The sequence below is a fragment of the Pinus tabuliformis genome, chromosome 3_2 (genome assembly GCF_031772625.1).
Source record: "Pinus tabuliformis cultivar Carrire ecotype Pingquan chromosome 3_2, CPIR1, whole genome shotgun sequence".
In the NCBI taxonomy this organism is placed as follows: domain Eukaryota; kingdom Viridiplantae; phylum Streptophyta; class Pinopsida; order Pinales; family Pinaceae; genus Pinus; species Pinus tabuliformis.
In genome coordinates this window covers 377,911,962-377,926,390 of record NC_142302.1, presented here as the reverse complement: position 1 = coordinate 377,926,390, position 14,429 = coordinate 377,911,962, and the positions used below count along the sequence as shown (strand labels likewise).

Below are 14,429 nucleotides of genomic sequence, written 5' to 3'. Positions count from 1 at the left end.
CATGAAGAATCACACTACACCTAATTGCCCTAGATTCTTCAACACCACCTTCCTACACCATGAGTTAAGACATGGTCTTAAACAACAACATGGAAATTTATAACATCAAGTTGGTTCTTATTGCTAAAGGGGTGGGTCATATGATTAAGACAAAAATTTGCAAAGTAAATTGATCATATTAATGCCAAATCCCATAATAATTATTGGATGTCCAAATTATTTAATAAATCATTATTTTATTTATTTACTTGAAAATGATCACATTCATAGCTTAATTCGCATAATGTTATTGGATAAATAAGTAACCCTGTTTTGATATAAAGATAATCATTAAAAAAAATGAAATATAATATGCATTTTTTTAGATTTTAACATGTACATTATATTTCTAATTGTGTAATAATCTATATTTGTATGATAAGATCTACCATAATTGTCTACACAACTCAAACGTCTACATTACTTTCATCTTTGTCTCAATATATCTCTATTTATATTGGAATAGAATTGCATAGTCGACTATATTTCACATATTTTTTGTTTTGCAATGTTTTACTTGTATGGTTTCTCTTTCTATACCTTGTTTTGTTGTATTCACACATTTAGCATTTATACTTTCATTTACTTTTGGTTCGTAGAGTTTTTATTACTTTCCCAAGCAACTTTCCCGAGGAAGACTTTAGCAATCGATTTGTTTTTTTACCAGTATTAGTTTAGCATTACAAATTATAATGTTTAATTATAGAAATAAATAAAGCTTTTTTTATTATAATTATAATGTTTAACTTTGGAAAATAAATATTTATTTTCCAATGTTATTAAAAAAATTATTTTTCAAACGTTTGATTGGACCATTACCTAAAGCTCTTATTGCACTCTTTGCACAATATAATGCCATGCATATAAGTGCCTCACATATTTTATACCCTAATTTATGAATATAGTTGTAATATTCATCCTTCATTTTTAGATATTTTTGTAGTGATTTTTTATTTTTATGCTTTTCATGAAAATCATCCAAAAATAAAATCCTTTAAAATAGCTCATACTTTGGTAAATAGCATATTTACCATCAATTATTTCCCACCATAATTCATGTAAGTCTTTGCATAAAAAATAAGATGTAAATAAATATTAATTTATCCACTTCACATCTATTGTATGAGTTCTTGCCTAAGAAAAATTATAAGATTCAATTTCCCTATTAACCAATATTAATTTAACATTGACCAATATAGATTATAATTTTTTATGCATTTTTCCTAAATCATAATTTCTACCTTACATAGTAAGCCACCTCGTAATACTTGGTTCTTGTTTATAAATGCTTATCATCTTATAGCAACTGAAAATGGGTGACATGTTTGTAGCAACTATATATATAATATACTCCAAACCAAACTTCAAACCATTGTTCATGGATAGACCATCAACCTTAGCTGACTAATCCTAGCTCATGTCTAACTTTAATTTTTCCTTGTTAATGTGTCAAAAGTACTACTTTCCAAAACCATTGTTCATTGATGGACAATCCACCTTAGCTGACTAATCCTAGCTCATGTCTAACTTTATTTTTTCTTTGTAAAGTATTACTTTCCAAAGCAATCAAACCACCAGAAATAGATATTATAATGTTTATTATAGTACAAATCTATATTATAGAGTTTATGACATTTAGGGTCTTTTAAAAGTTCAACCTTGTATGTTCTTTTTATTACTATGAAAAAACACAAACACTCTCGGTCAAAGTGAAAAGACCAATGTACCAGATTATTACATAACCTCATATAAATTTTGATTACTCTGAATTGATACTAGATCATTACACAACCTTATCACTTTTGATTACTCCGCAAGGGCACCAGTGCTGCTGTTGGACAAAGTCAAAGTGCACAGGCCAACTGAACAGATCATTAGCCATATTTATTTAGCGTGATATACTATTTAGCCATGATACTAACTTATGTCCAAATACCATTATAAGCTTCATAATACTACTGAGTTATGGTCAATTATCATTACGCGTGATATAATATATCAGCTAGTTACGCCATGTATTGCACTCTAGTTACAGTTGGTGGCGAGGAAATTGGAAGAGATGTAGAAATCCTCAATGGCTTTCATGAAGCGAAGCGCAACATCCTTGGCCTTCTCAGGTGGCGCGACAGCGGGAGAGAGGGGCTGATATTCGGCTCTCCAACCAGCGATGCATTTGTTCTTCTCCTCATCACCTCTGAAAGAAAAGGTAACAGTGTATGGGTCATACATTTTCTTCAGCTCTCCTTCCACCACTTCGTATTTCATGCGCAGTACCCCATTTCCCGGTTCTTCCTCCACCTCCTCTATCCTCTGCTTGGATTCGCTTACATATTTATTTACACCTGCCACCACTCACCTCACAATAATATATATTCATTTTCACTTCAGATCCATCAAGCACAAAGTCCAAGTAATTCGAAGAAACCAAAAACAAAACAAACGTTACCTGCTCCGAGTTTGAACAATCTGACACTACCCGGGCGCCCGTCCCCTTCGACATATTCGGCATTGGCAAGGAAAGTAGGGTTCACTTTCTTGATGAGCTCATTGGTTTTGAATATTTCCCATGCTTTACTTGCAGGAACATTCAGCTCCACTTCTCCATTCATTACTCCCATTTTTCTCTTTCTCACTGTAAATGGCAACAAAACTTCATACAAGAAAAAACAAGAGGATATGGTTGTACTGAATGTAAGAGGAGTGATGGTCTGAATTTTATAGCCATTCAGAAAGATACCACTACAGAAATATGCTACCTGCCGGTGCTTAAAAAGTTTGATCAGATTATGTTCTGTGTTTGTCTTGTAACTGTAGCCACTTGCATGTTTCATATAAATTTTCTCGGGTTGGAGCATGTGCAAGTTCCTCGCCATCAGAAAGGATTCTAACGTACCCGTAAGTCATTCACAATGCACATTTCAACACAATAACAATAGATGCCTGGTTATAATATTGAAAAAGAAAAAAATGGACCATGGAATATCTTTCTTCAGGAAAAGACAATGCATGGAGAATGTCTTTTCCTGGAAATAAATTTATTTATGTGAAAGAAATAATTCTTCACTTTCTAGTTTTCTATATAGAGAAGAATATGAAGGTCTTTTATATAAATAATAATTTATCTAGTTTCCTATATAGGGAAGAATATGAAGGCCTTTTATATAAATAGTAATTTATCATTAGGTTCAAGAGTGAAGACGTTATCTTCTCGATAGTTCCCTGTCATTTTGATGGGAGGGAATATTTTGCCTATTTAAACGAGGAATTTTAAAAAAGGGAATAATTAATTATATAAAGAAAAAAGGATGATGATAAAATTAATTGGTTTATCATATATAGGATTTTTAATTGAGGGTTAAGTTAATAAATAATTAATTAAAAATTAAAATTAAAATTAATAAAATATATATCTTTTAACTAATTATAGTTTTGATAAGTTAGAATGTCAAAAAGGTTGGTGGGACAATTTGAGTCGCTGGCACAATGGGATGTTATCCCATCATCAAGTTTCAAATTCAAGTGGGGGACATCTTTGGTCTCTTGAACTAGGTTCTCCCACCATAAATTCCTAGTATATCTCTAACAAATATTTCAATGTTACAATTTAGTAAATATTAAAAAGATAATGATTTACTTATTTTACTTTAACATTTTGTTTATGTGTTGTTTGTGGGTGGTAGTACAATTGGCAAAAATCATGTTGGCAAGCCCCCAGACATGTCTCACTAGTAGAACCTAAAAGAAAAACATTTTGGGCTAATGGGAGATGTTACTTTATAATTAACCCAACTCAGAGTGTATGGTAAAGATGGAGTTACAAAAATCTTATTTTTCCAACTTCATCTAAACTCAAAAGAAAGGTCACCGTTGTGTTTGGCTTGTCAAGAGATTTCCGGTGGTGATGTAAATTTTATCTTAATCTGACTCTCGAATTGAAAGTTATGCCCATTTGAAGTATAATCTATTTAATCTTGCCACGTCAACGAGGTATTGCCACATGGCACCTCTGTGCAACCTACGTGGTGTTGGAAACTTGACTATATTGAGGGGGGGTAAATTAGTATAGTGTATTCATGGACATCAAATTACAAATTAATTTTTCTTTTCAATCATTATTTGAACTGTTAGATAAGCAACAATACTTCATATAAATAATAGTTTTAACATGTAAACAACATTTAATCACAACATATGAGACGAATAAAAGCAACAATGTGGACACAAAATATAAGTGGAAACACAACATGTGGTTCTGCCACATCGCCCATGTCCAGGGTGACGCCTGCATGGCCACATCAGGCCTCCATGGCACCTACCACCTCATGTCTTACTAATGGGTCCTGCAACATCAATCTTGCCATGTATTTCCATGTTTATCTGTTATATCTAGTTTAGGGGATATTTGAGTGTACAGAAGGATGTTGCCTTGGCACAATACCCAAATCCCTGGATTCCAAGTTTGCCCTCTACTTAATACAAATCTGAGACTCTTCCAACATCCAGGTTTGTGAAAATAATACAGCGTGCAGATTCCACCCCATATCCACTACATTTTTCACTGAAATCTATCTCTGAGCTCACAATACACATAATAGGCCCTACATCAGATACACTTTACCCAAATTATTTAATATACGGGCCTTGTGCCAACCTTCCACCAAGTTGCACCCTATCTCAAATACATCCATGAAGATATAAATCTGACCCATTTTAATTACGGTCCTTATCAAATAATGCACCAATGTTGGTTTGTCAGCTACCTGAAATTTGCCTACCAAATGAAATGATATATGTCTCAGGCAAGGAGTTTAGCCCAAGTAGGACCCACCCCATATATCCATACTCCATACTAAAACCTGGATCAAATACTTATCTGGTGTTTCTCAAATCAATCAATTGTGCTAATGGCCTAGATGTATGGATATCTGGATAAAACTACTCAACAGCATTGCAACCAACTCCCAAATAAATTTTCCAATTGATGAGGTATCTAGCCTTGGATGCAACTTTAAACTCCTACAATACTTAAATGTAAAAAAATTAAGAGATTCAAGGGATTTTACTAAGGTTCACCTTGAAGCAAGGCATTAGCTGATAGTTACATAGTTAAAACCTTTATCCAACTACAAAACATTCTACTCATTAAACTTAACCATCATACATTCCATAAATCCATCAATTATGTAGACTAAAAAATAGTCACACCATGATTCAAGATCATAAGGACTGTCCAAAACAAATACTATTAGATTTCATTGATTTATCATGCACTACACCAATCATAACCCTTTTTCAAGAAGACAATCACAATCCATAAACAAAATAACCATCCATAATATTCACAACATATGAGACAATGGAACTCACAATCTATAGTAGTCTAGTTAGGCATATCAAGCAACCTTTCATGACTATGAGTATAGCCTTGCATTTCATCATCACATCAACGGACACAGGGGCTTCCAAGTCCCTCATAACCATGAAAACATAGCAGCAGGAATTCATCATGGACATACAAAGATATCAGTAGCTATTTCATAGGTGGATCAAGTCCACTCACACAACATATAAGCTAAACTACTCAAGGGACAACCCACAAATATGATTATAACAAGAATATGCCCTAAACTCCTAAGCATAGATGATGATTAAAACACGTGAAATAACATGTTAATTCTGATTGTTTTTATACCACCATTCTTAGGCACACAAAGCATCTTACAAATGGATTAATAATGTTTCAACCACATAGCTCAGGAAGCTCATATTCACCATAGGTACATGAGTTAGTTGGTCAATCATGATTTAACAAAGAATCATGCATCCTTACATAAATGGCATAGGATTAATCTTTGGTCATAAATCAATTATGGAATATTACAATCTATGGACTAACATTCATAATCCAAGAATAATTATCTGAATAGACTTAAATGGTTGGAAAATGAAGGAGGAATTTCCACTCTCCACCCAACCATATGTCAGCTACATTGCAACCTTTCTTGATGTTGAACACCACCGAGCCAAATCAAGGGTCTAAGGGAAATTCTCGCTGAGGGAAATGGTTCACACCAAAGGGTTGAAGATGAACTCATGACATGGAGTCCACAATTCCAGTGACTCACCATCTCAACAGCAAACACTCAATGGCTTATTCACTCACTGAATTTTAGACAGGCCACACATGCTTGGATAAATAACTCAATGGATATAAACATGACTACTTGAGCTATCACCAAAGTCACAAAGAGTAGGCCATTAAATCAATGGAAAATTATAAGAATACAGGGAAATACGACCTGGCCTAGGTTGGTCACTCCCAATATAAGAGCATCTCACAACCCTTTTTATCTCTTCTTCTTGGTTTGTTTTATTCTACTGATTATTGCGAGAGAGAGAGAGAGAAAGAGAGAGAGTGCCACGTGGGAATTGCCTACCCCTTTTTATACCCTTCTATCCAATCACTTATCTTCACCTATCAAGAGGTTGTTCAGTTTGTTACATCACCTCCTTGCCGTTTAAGTGATGGTGTCATTCCACTCCTTTTCTTTTGTAATGCTCATCAATGAGCTCTACCATCTTCAATTCCTACTTACTCAAATCACATAACACATGTTAGATAATTGACCAACCGAGTATTCAAGCAACCTCAACATTTAAGCAGTTGGCTTGGGTAGTGGATTTTCACACAAGAAAAGAAGGGAAGAAGGCCTTAGTAATTAAAGTGGGTTTAGGTAAAGATAGATGAGCAAGACATTTTCCCCTCAAGCCAAGGATCTGTAAGGTTTCCCAACCTTCAGTTTTGTTAATTAATTAATAATAAAAATTATTGTTTAATCACAAGTTTGGTTATCATGTTCCTTCCACACTAGTGAATTCTTGGGAGGATATATATAGTTTATTAGGGAGAGATGAAGCATCTAATGGCAGAAGCTTGGGAGGACATTTGGTCGGCCTATGTGTGTTTTATTTCTAGATCTAGAAGAGGGAGGGTGGTGTTGGTCTTGGAGCTCTAACCTTGGATACTGTTGTAGGGAAAAGTATCCGACTCGGATGACCCTAACCCACTCTAAGGGTGACAGTTCCTTAGCAACAACTGTAAAACAAACTACTGAAGGTTTACTTCTTTATGAAAGCAAAAGAGGATGGAGAAAGCACTAACCGTTGCCTTGCGCTTAATGTCGAATCCAAACTCTCCTCTTTGGCCGCTTGCTCTTAGCTCTTTGTCCTTCTGCTCGCCCAGCTGCAATGAGATCCTGCACAATGACAAAGAAGGAAACTACAAGAGGCATGCAATCATAACTGGTTCATGGATTAGTGTAAACCAAACATGCAATCATCACAATACATAATTGAAACAAGAGCACATAGAAGAACCTCAATAGCTTTTATTAATGAAGAAATAAAGGTTCTGAGAGGATTACAACCATTGCAGGCTCCAACCCAGCAACACCTCCCAGCAGAAAGAATTGCTCTTCTTCACCTCTCTCAAACAATCACCCAATAACTCAAGAATGAAACCAACAGCATATCATTACTTTGCACAAAATTCCAGCCTCCTGAGCTCATAGGAGAGAGCTCAATATATAGATGAATTGAGAAAGGATGAGTCAGCTTGCAACTGATGTGTAGCTGCCTTGTGTCCTCTCTCTCTTCAGTTAATCTTCAGTTGATCTTCAGTTCTTGAGTCCACTTGGTGAACCTTGCTTCCACTTGGAGAAACAAAGCCTCTGACTCATCACAAGGCGAAATACCTGACCCAAGTGTCATTTTTGGAAGATTCCAAAGCAATGACTCACTGTGCCACATGTCCAAACTCGCCCAACGCAGGTGGGCTTTGTTCTACCTGCTTTGCAACGCAGGTACACCATGGAGTAGTTGTGTTTCAGCGCAGAAGCCTAGTGGAGCACCTGCTTTGATTTCAGGATTGCTTGTTTTTGAGTGTTTTCAGGTGGAGAACTGATCTGAGAGCTGTTGGTTTGCTGACCTTGTTCCTCTAGGGGTAGGAACATCATGTTTAGGGAACTTTGGATCCCTTGGATTATTGACAATTCATGTTTATTGCTGTAAGGCACAAAATTGTCTATAACAGATGCCCCCTAAAGTATGAGGTCGTTTATCAGGCGAAATGCTTTATTGAGAGGATCCGAAGTTCATTCAATCTGCTGAGAAGTGTCTTGTAATAAGATACAATACAATACATTATTTTTCATACATTTTTCATGATCTAGCTGAGGCGGGCATTCCCATGCTCAGCTTTATAAATACATTTTGGTACATAGAACAGACGATCGTCTGATGTAGACTGATATTCCTCTGCCGAAATTATCATCCTTTGAAAAGGATGATCATCTGTTGCAATGATGTACATATCAAATGTCTTTATGTCCTGAATATATATCGCAGCCCGGATGGATGAAACTAGATCCGGGGTCTTCAGTCTCTTCCGATCTTCACTCGATGTACAAGTCGATCCATGTGAGAATTTCTTGAAGTCGAACATGGAAAGACATCGCTTGATTACCGGTCAATGATGTAAACCGTTAACAAGCGCGAGAAGAGTCACCGATAAGGATGATGACCCTCAAGGTACGGCAGTACAATCCACATGGTGGGAATAAAGGACTTGGCGTCGACCACCATGCAAAATCTTCTGGTCGAAGGTCATTGATGTATACCTGTCGCCGGAAGTGAGAAACTTGCCATTGAGGCATGCAAGCTTCAAAGTACTGAGGGGGGTGTTCCTAGATCAACTCCTTGGATAATGAGCTGATGTCGACAAGGAGCGATCCGTCAAAGGAGGGCCTTAATGAATCCCACATCAGTGACACGGAACGGAGCTAGTGATTATGATGAGGTGAAAACAAACTGTGATGTATGATTCAGGGTGGCGGTCATGAAGTGGATGAAGGATAATGTATGGCAATGGGTGGAACACGGTTGACTCTTTACAGAACCACATCTCTTGAACATATAACGACACTGATGTGATGGATTGGTAGCATTACCCCAATGGTGGATGGTGTGGTGAGGACCATGATTCTGCGACCGGTGAATGAAACAACCCAACCCGATGTGCTACGGAGGACAAAGTGTCATGTTCAAGAGCGACTTGCTACCATTAATGCTGTGAGGTTCTCCCAATTTTTCCCCAGTCATTGCTGACCAGTACCTCTTTATTTTTGTCAAGCTTGAGGAGGATAACATATGCTTGTTCTATAACCTGCCCTTCGGGCAAGCCCATCGCTATGTTTTAACGAGCCTAGCGATAGGGAAACTCGTTCTCGTCTAAAGACAAGTTTGTCGCTATTTAATCATTTTAACGAGTCTAACGACAAGGAAAACTCGGTCCTTTTCATTTTTAGAGAGTCTGAAAAGGTACGAAAAGTTAACTCCAAAATTCCTTTTTCGTCATCTAGTCCCTTAAGTCCAAAAAAGTTTAAAACAATACAGAAGGGATGAATTTTCGGTTTCTTTAACGAGCCGAACAAACAAGCGCTCGATCATTTTGTGCAATAATCCCTCAGATCCAAAAAGATTAAAATCTAGAGGAGGGATAGCTTTCCGGTCGCTTTAACGAGCTGGAAGGCCAAAACTCGGCAAACTTTTCATATTTTACGAGTCAGTGAAAAGAGCTCAAAGAAGACTCGTCTTTTGAGGAACGAGTGACGAACAGGGATAGCAGCAGATTCCAGGTACAGGTTGGAATTCTCCAATCACGGCAGTGTCACAAGGATGGCTAAGTGAAATCACTCTTCGCAGCTGTTCCTCAAAATGGGTAAACAAACATATGGAGGTGAACGATTGGCCAAATGAACAGATGGAGGTGATGGCATATAAACACGACCAAGGGCTTTTAATATGGCTTTCAAAGGTTACATTTCTCGAGGTTGTTTACCGGTTCATTTTTCTGGATGAGCTTGAACTGCTAGGGAAAGATTGCTCACAATTTACGTTTATTTTTTAACGAGCATGAACTTCTGCACAAAAACTGCTCGAATTATACCAGTCTTAATACAAGGAATGCTTTAGGTGAGGTAATCTTATTTAAGGAGCGATACCTCACTAATTACTCCAAATTGGCAGGTTTTAACTTTTGCCCTTCATCCTTTCTTTATGCAAGCTAGAAACGGCTAATCCTACGAGTTTAACGGGTTAGACCTACAGGTTTAAAGGGAGGACCTAAAAATTTAAAAAATAAATAGTCGTCCCGTGCTTGCACTCCAAAAGGTTTGCATGCCCCCAGGTATAAAGTATAATTTCGAGATTCTGCCATCTCTTACTTATTATCCGAAAAATGGTTTTGTTTGCTGCCGCAAACTAAACTCTCTTTTCGGCGATGTCTATCATTAGGTTGCTAAGGATGGTGACTACTTGTTGCAGCAATTTCATCTCTTTCTTTGAAGACTGCCCCTACTTATCCTTCAAAACAGCTTGTTTTAATGGGTGAGGCTTGACATTCAAAGATGGTGGCTTCTTGCTGCCACAAATAGACCCCCTCCTTAGGAGAGCCCACTTCTTTAGACAAAGGGAGCGATTGCTTCGCTCACATAACTTTGACAAAAGAATTTTATCCTAGAACAACCCTCTCTTCCTCTGCCGGACGGGGTACGGACTAGTCCATCCTTCTGCAGAAATTAACTTTATACCTAAGGTTTTCTCTGCCCGAGGCAGGCCAGGGTGCATGCCCCCTGGGTCCCAGTTCTTTCTTTCCGAATTACTCGCATTCATCGGGAAGTAGAACCGGGGGCGGTGGCATTCCTTGAGCGAATAAACTGTTAAGGGATGGTATTTGACTATTTGCAATGCGTGATCCTGGAAATGAAAGTTGGTCTACTAGCTGGACCATTCTTCCTTCGTGCGGAAAACACATGACTCTAAAGAGTGAGGACACTATTGCCTCCATGCAATATATATAGTCTCGTCCAAGGAGTAAGTTATATGCCAAGGGTCCCTGGACAACCATGATGTTCATGCGAACTGTCTTCCCTTTCAATGTAACCGGAACATTGGGGAGAATCCCTAACGGGTGACTGGTTCCTTTATCAAAACCTGATAGATTTCTCATCTCAGGTAAAAGCGTCGGGCAACCCAGTGCTTTCCAAGCAACAGAGGAAAGGATACTCACAGATGCCCCTTCATCAATGATAGTTCCAGCCATCACCATTCTGTAGATTTGGACTATGATTCTGAATGGGATACTGGCTGGTAACCGGGGTCTGCCTAGTTGATTCCAATCAAAGGATACAACTAGGTTGCTTGGTGGTGGGACCGAATATACGGCCGGATACGACCCTGACGATGTTCCTTCCTGCGATAAAGGAATGGGCGCATTGCCCTGATGCTCATCAGAGTCTGTGTTGATGAAAAGAATATGGACGGTGTCATCCTTATCCTCTTCAGTGAGGGTGTCATTTGAAGATGGGTCTTCAATGACGGAGTCATTGGACGATGAAACCTCTGAAGGAAGAACCGGGTCAACTGCCGTTTCGACCTTTAGACTTTCGTCTGGTCTGGATTCAGTAGGTTCATTCTCAATGACCGACACTTCAGCTGACCACTTGGGCGGGTCAGCTGGATTTTCAACTATCGAGGGATTAGGCGCGAGTTTTTGGTATCCAGGAGGAAGTCGTAACGGCGAAACCGGACGATCTTCCAAAACTCTCTTTGCCTCATCTAAGAATGGACATCTGTGGATGGCATGCTCGCCTTCACACAATATACAGGGTGATCTTGGTCTCCCTCTTCGTCCTTCACTCTCGCTAGTTGACGGACTGCAATCAACATGACTGCCAGAGGTTGATGCTACCGGATTGTGCAATCTTGGGGACCAGTCCCTTAGTATCCGGGGAATACAAGGACAATCACGATGGAAGTGGGCCCCTTCGCAAATGACACACGGCGATTTAGGCCCGGTCGGTGCAGTGTGTGGGTTTTTGTCGGCTGTCTTTTGCTTGCCCCCAGTCGCCTTCGCCATAGGCTCCTTCTGCTTCTTTTCTCTCTTCTTCCTTTCCTTCTTTTCCTTGGGAGGCTGACTTTTGCCAGCTCTACCTTGCGAAGATGAAGGATCAGAGGAAGTATTGTAAGAAGTGGAAGGCTGGTGGGTAGTCCTAGACTGGTCTGACTGTTGATTCGACTGCTCAGGATTAGTGGCGATCTGGACTACATTAGTTGAAAAGAGCCATACAGGTAGGCCAGTTGTCAATCCTGGAAGTGACAATGTTGCCATATGAGGCGCACCAACATCTCCCCAAGAGGAGAAGGGATTTGGACTTCCGCCAAGGTTGCCTCCTTGGTTGGTGGGCTCCATACTTTTCAACTGAAAGATCAACGTGGGAATAACAGGTGATTTTGTTCCGCTTAAAATAAATTTTATTAACGACGCTTTTAGACACAAACTTGCTTTTTCATGTTTTAAGAGTCGAGAAAAAGCTAAAGATGACTCTAGTCGCCTTCGATGTTTTAACGAGCCCGAAGTGACAAATGCTCAGATGGACTTTTTCAGTTATAGAGTTTGAAAAAGGCCAAAAGAAACTGCTCTGGAGTTCTAGGCAGAGGGTGTGCCAAACTTTTCGCGAAACCACAGAATACGTTTTACGGTACGGGTGGTCGATCTTCGTGAATGCTGTGTTCACTGCATCGCGATCAGTAGGGCGGTCGACACGGCTTCCTATGGATAAAGGATAATTGCCTATAGGGGTCTCCCAATATATACGTGACGGTACGTGGGAGCACAAGTCCGTATTAGTGCCACCGACTCTCAGGAGGAATCACCCACCTTCGTAGAGATCGACAGTCACTATGTTTAACGACGCCGGAACACGTCTCTACCTAGACCTCTATGTGTTTGCGTTATGTTACAAAGCGTTGTTATGTAAATTGGATTTATTTTAATGTTGATCTTGCTTATCAGTTTGCCTTTAAGGATCACCACGAGATGTATGTAACAAATTCCTGAATGCAGTCTAAGATGAGAAGCAAACTTTTCAATCTTTCAACTTTGAAAACCTTAACTACTGAGGGAAAAGAAAGGCAAATCTTTTCACACAGATCATAGAGCACACACTAAAATGCAAATTTTTCTAAATCGTCAAGCACACAGTCAAATGCAAAATGCACAATGCATGTATTTTCTTTTCCCTTTCTTAATGTGGATGGATACAAAAAGAAAGTGGTTATATAACTTTGATTTCGATTTAAAGCGAAAGTAAACAAGCTTGTCCAAAATCAAAAGACACCTTAAGATTCACTTGCTTAATCACTGGAAATACATGAAATCAAACCATACGAACGAAAGTAAAACGACTAACCAGCTATGGACAGCAAACAAGCTAACTCTTTAGACCAGCAAAACGCCTAACACAGGTTCAGATCTAAGAGGCCTAAAGCATGACTAGTTTACTTTTCGTTATGGGAAATTGTAAATGAGTAAGAAATACAAAGAACAAGTACAATTTCGTTATATAACAGAGGCGGAATGATGGCAAGTAATATTGGTTTCAAAACAGGCACAAGACTGACACCTAGCAGCAAAACTAAGTGAAAACAGGCAAGAGAAAGGAGGAAACCCCAAATGCACTAAGCAAATTTGGGTCAACGCAGGCTCTGCACAGTCAAACTGGCTCTCAGCGCAGGTAGCTAGTTCGGGACCTGCGTTGCAAAGCAGGTAGCCTGTGTACTACCTGCTTTGGAAAACGAGAGTTGCGTTTTCACAGTTTCCGGGTCATAATTTTCTCAAAAATGCACGGTTTTTGCTCAAATCAGAAGCATTCAGTCAAGCATACTCAAAGGGATGATTTAGAAGGTGCAAAGCTATCACTAAGAGCTTACAAGGATCCTTGTAGATCAGCTCTTCAAATCATGAATTTGCTCAGAAAATGAGCAAGAGTAGCTGCCCTCTACTTCGCTTTTGATATAGTCAAAAGCTTTTCGATTTGGTACTCTTTTCTTCAGGAAATGAATAGCAAAGATACTACAAACACAATCAAACGGATACGATCCCCAGCGGAGTCGCCAGTTTGTTGTAGGGAAAAGTATCCGACTCGGATGACCCTAACCCACTCTAAGGGTGACAGTTCCTTAGCAACAACTGTAAAACAAACTACTGAAGGTTTACTTCTTTATGAAAGCAAAAGAGGATGGAGAAAGCACTAACCGTTGCCTTGCGCTTAATGTCGAATCCAAACTCTCCTCTTTGGCCACTTGCTCTTAGCTCTTTGTCCTTCTGCTCGCCCAGCTGCAATGAGATCCTGCACAATGACAAAGAAGGAAACTACAAGAGGCATGCAATCATAACTGGTTCATGGATTAGTGTAAACCAAACATGCAATCATCACAATACATAATTGAAACAAGAGCACATAGAAGAACCTCAATAGCTTTTATTAATG

The 14,429-nt window shown here is 38.8% G+C and overlaps 1 protein-coding gene across 1 annotated transcript; it reads right to left on the bottom strand.

Annotated features, from left to right (window-relative positions):
- Positions 1–1,756: 1,756 nt before the first annotated feature.
- LOC149180995 (pathogenesis-related protein 2-like) lies at positions 1,757–2,754 on the bottom strand. Its single transcript, XM_089418254.1, has 2 exons — positions 2,486–2,754; positions 1,757–2,381 (listed from the first exon to the last, which is right to left on the bottom strand). Exons 1-2 carry the CDS (start codon positions 2,655–2,657, stop codon positions 2,065–2,067), a joined length of 489 nt encoding a protein of 162 aa, XP_089274380.1. The 5' UTR covers positions 2,658–2,754; the 3' UTR covers positions 1,757–2,064.
- Positions 2,755–14,429: the final 11,675 nt, after the last annotated feature.

What these genes read in the sequence shown, in the direction of transcription:
- LOC149180995 (XM_089418254.1), bottom strand. Translation starts at nt 2,657, where the DNA reads ATGGGAGTAATGAATGGAGAAGTGGAGCTGAATGTTCCTGCAAGTAAA. An exon ending in ATTGTTCAAACTCGGAGCAG is followed by an intron (nt 2,382 to 2,485) that starts GTAACGTTTGTT and finishes GAGTGGTGGCAG; the next exon opens with GTGTAAATAAATATGTAAGC.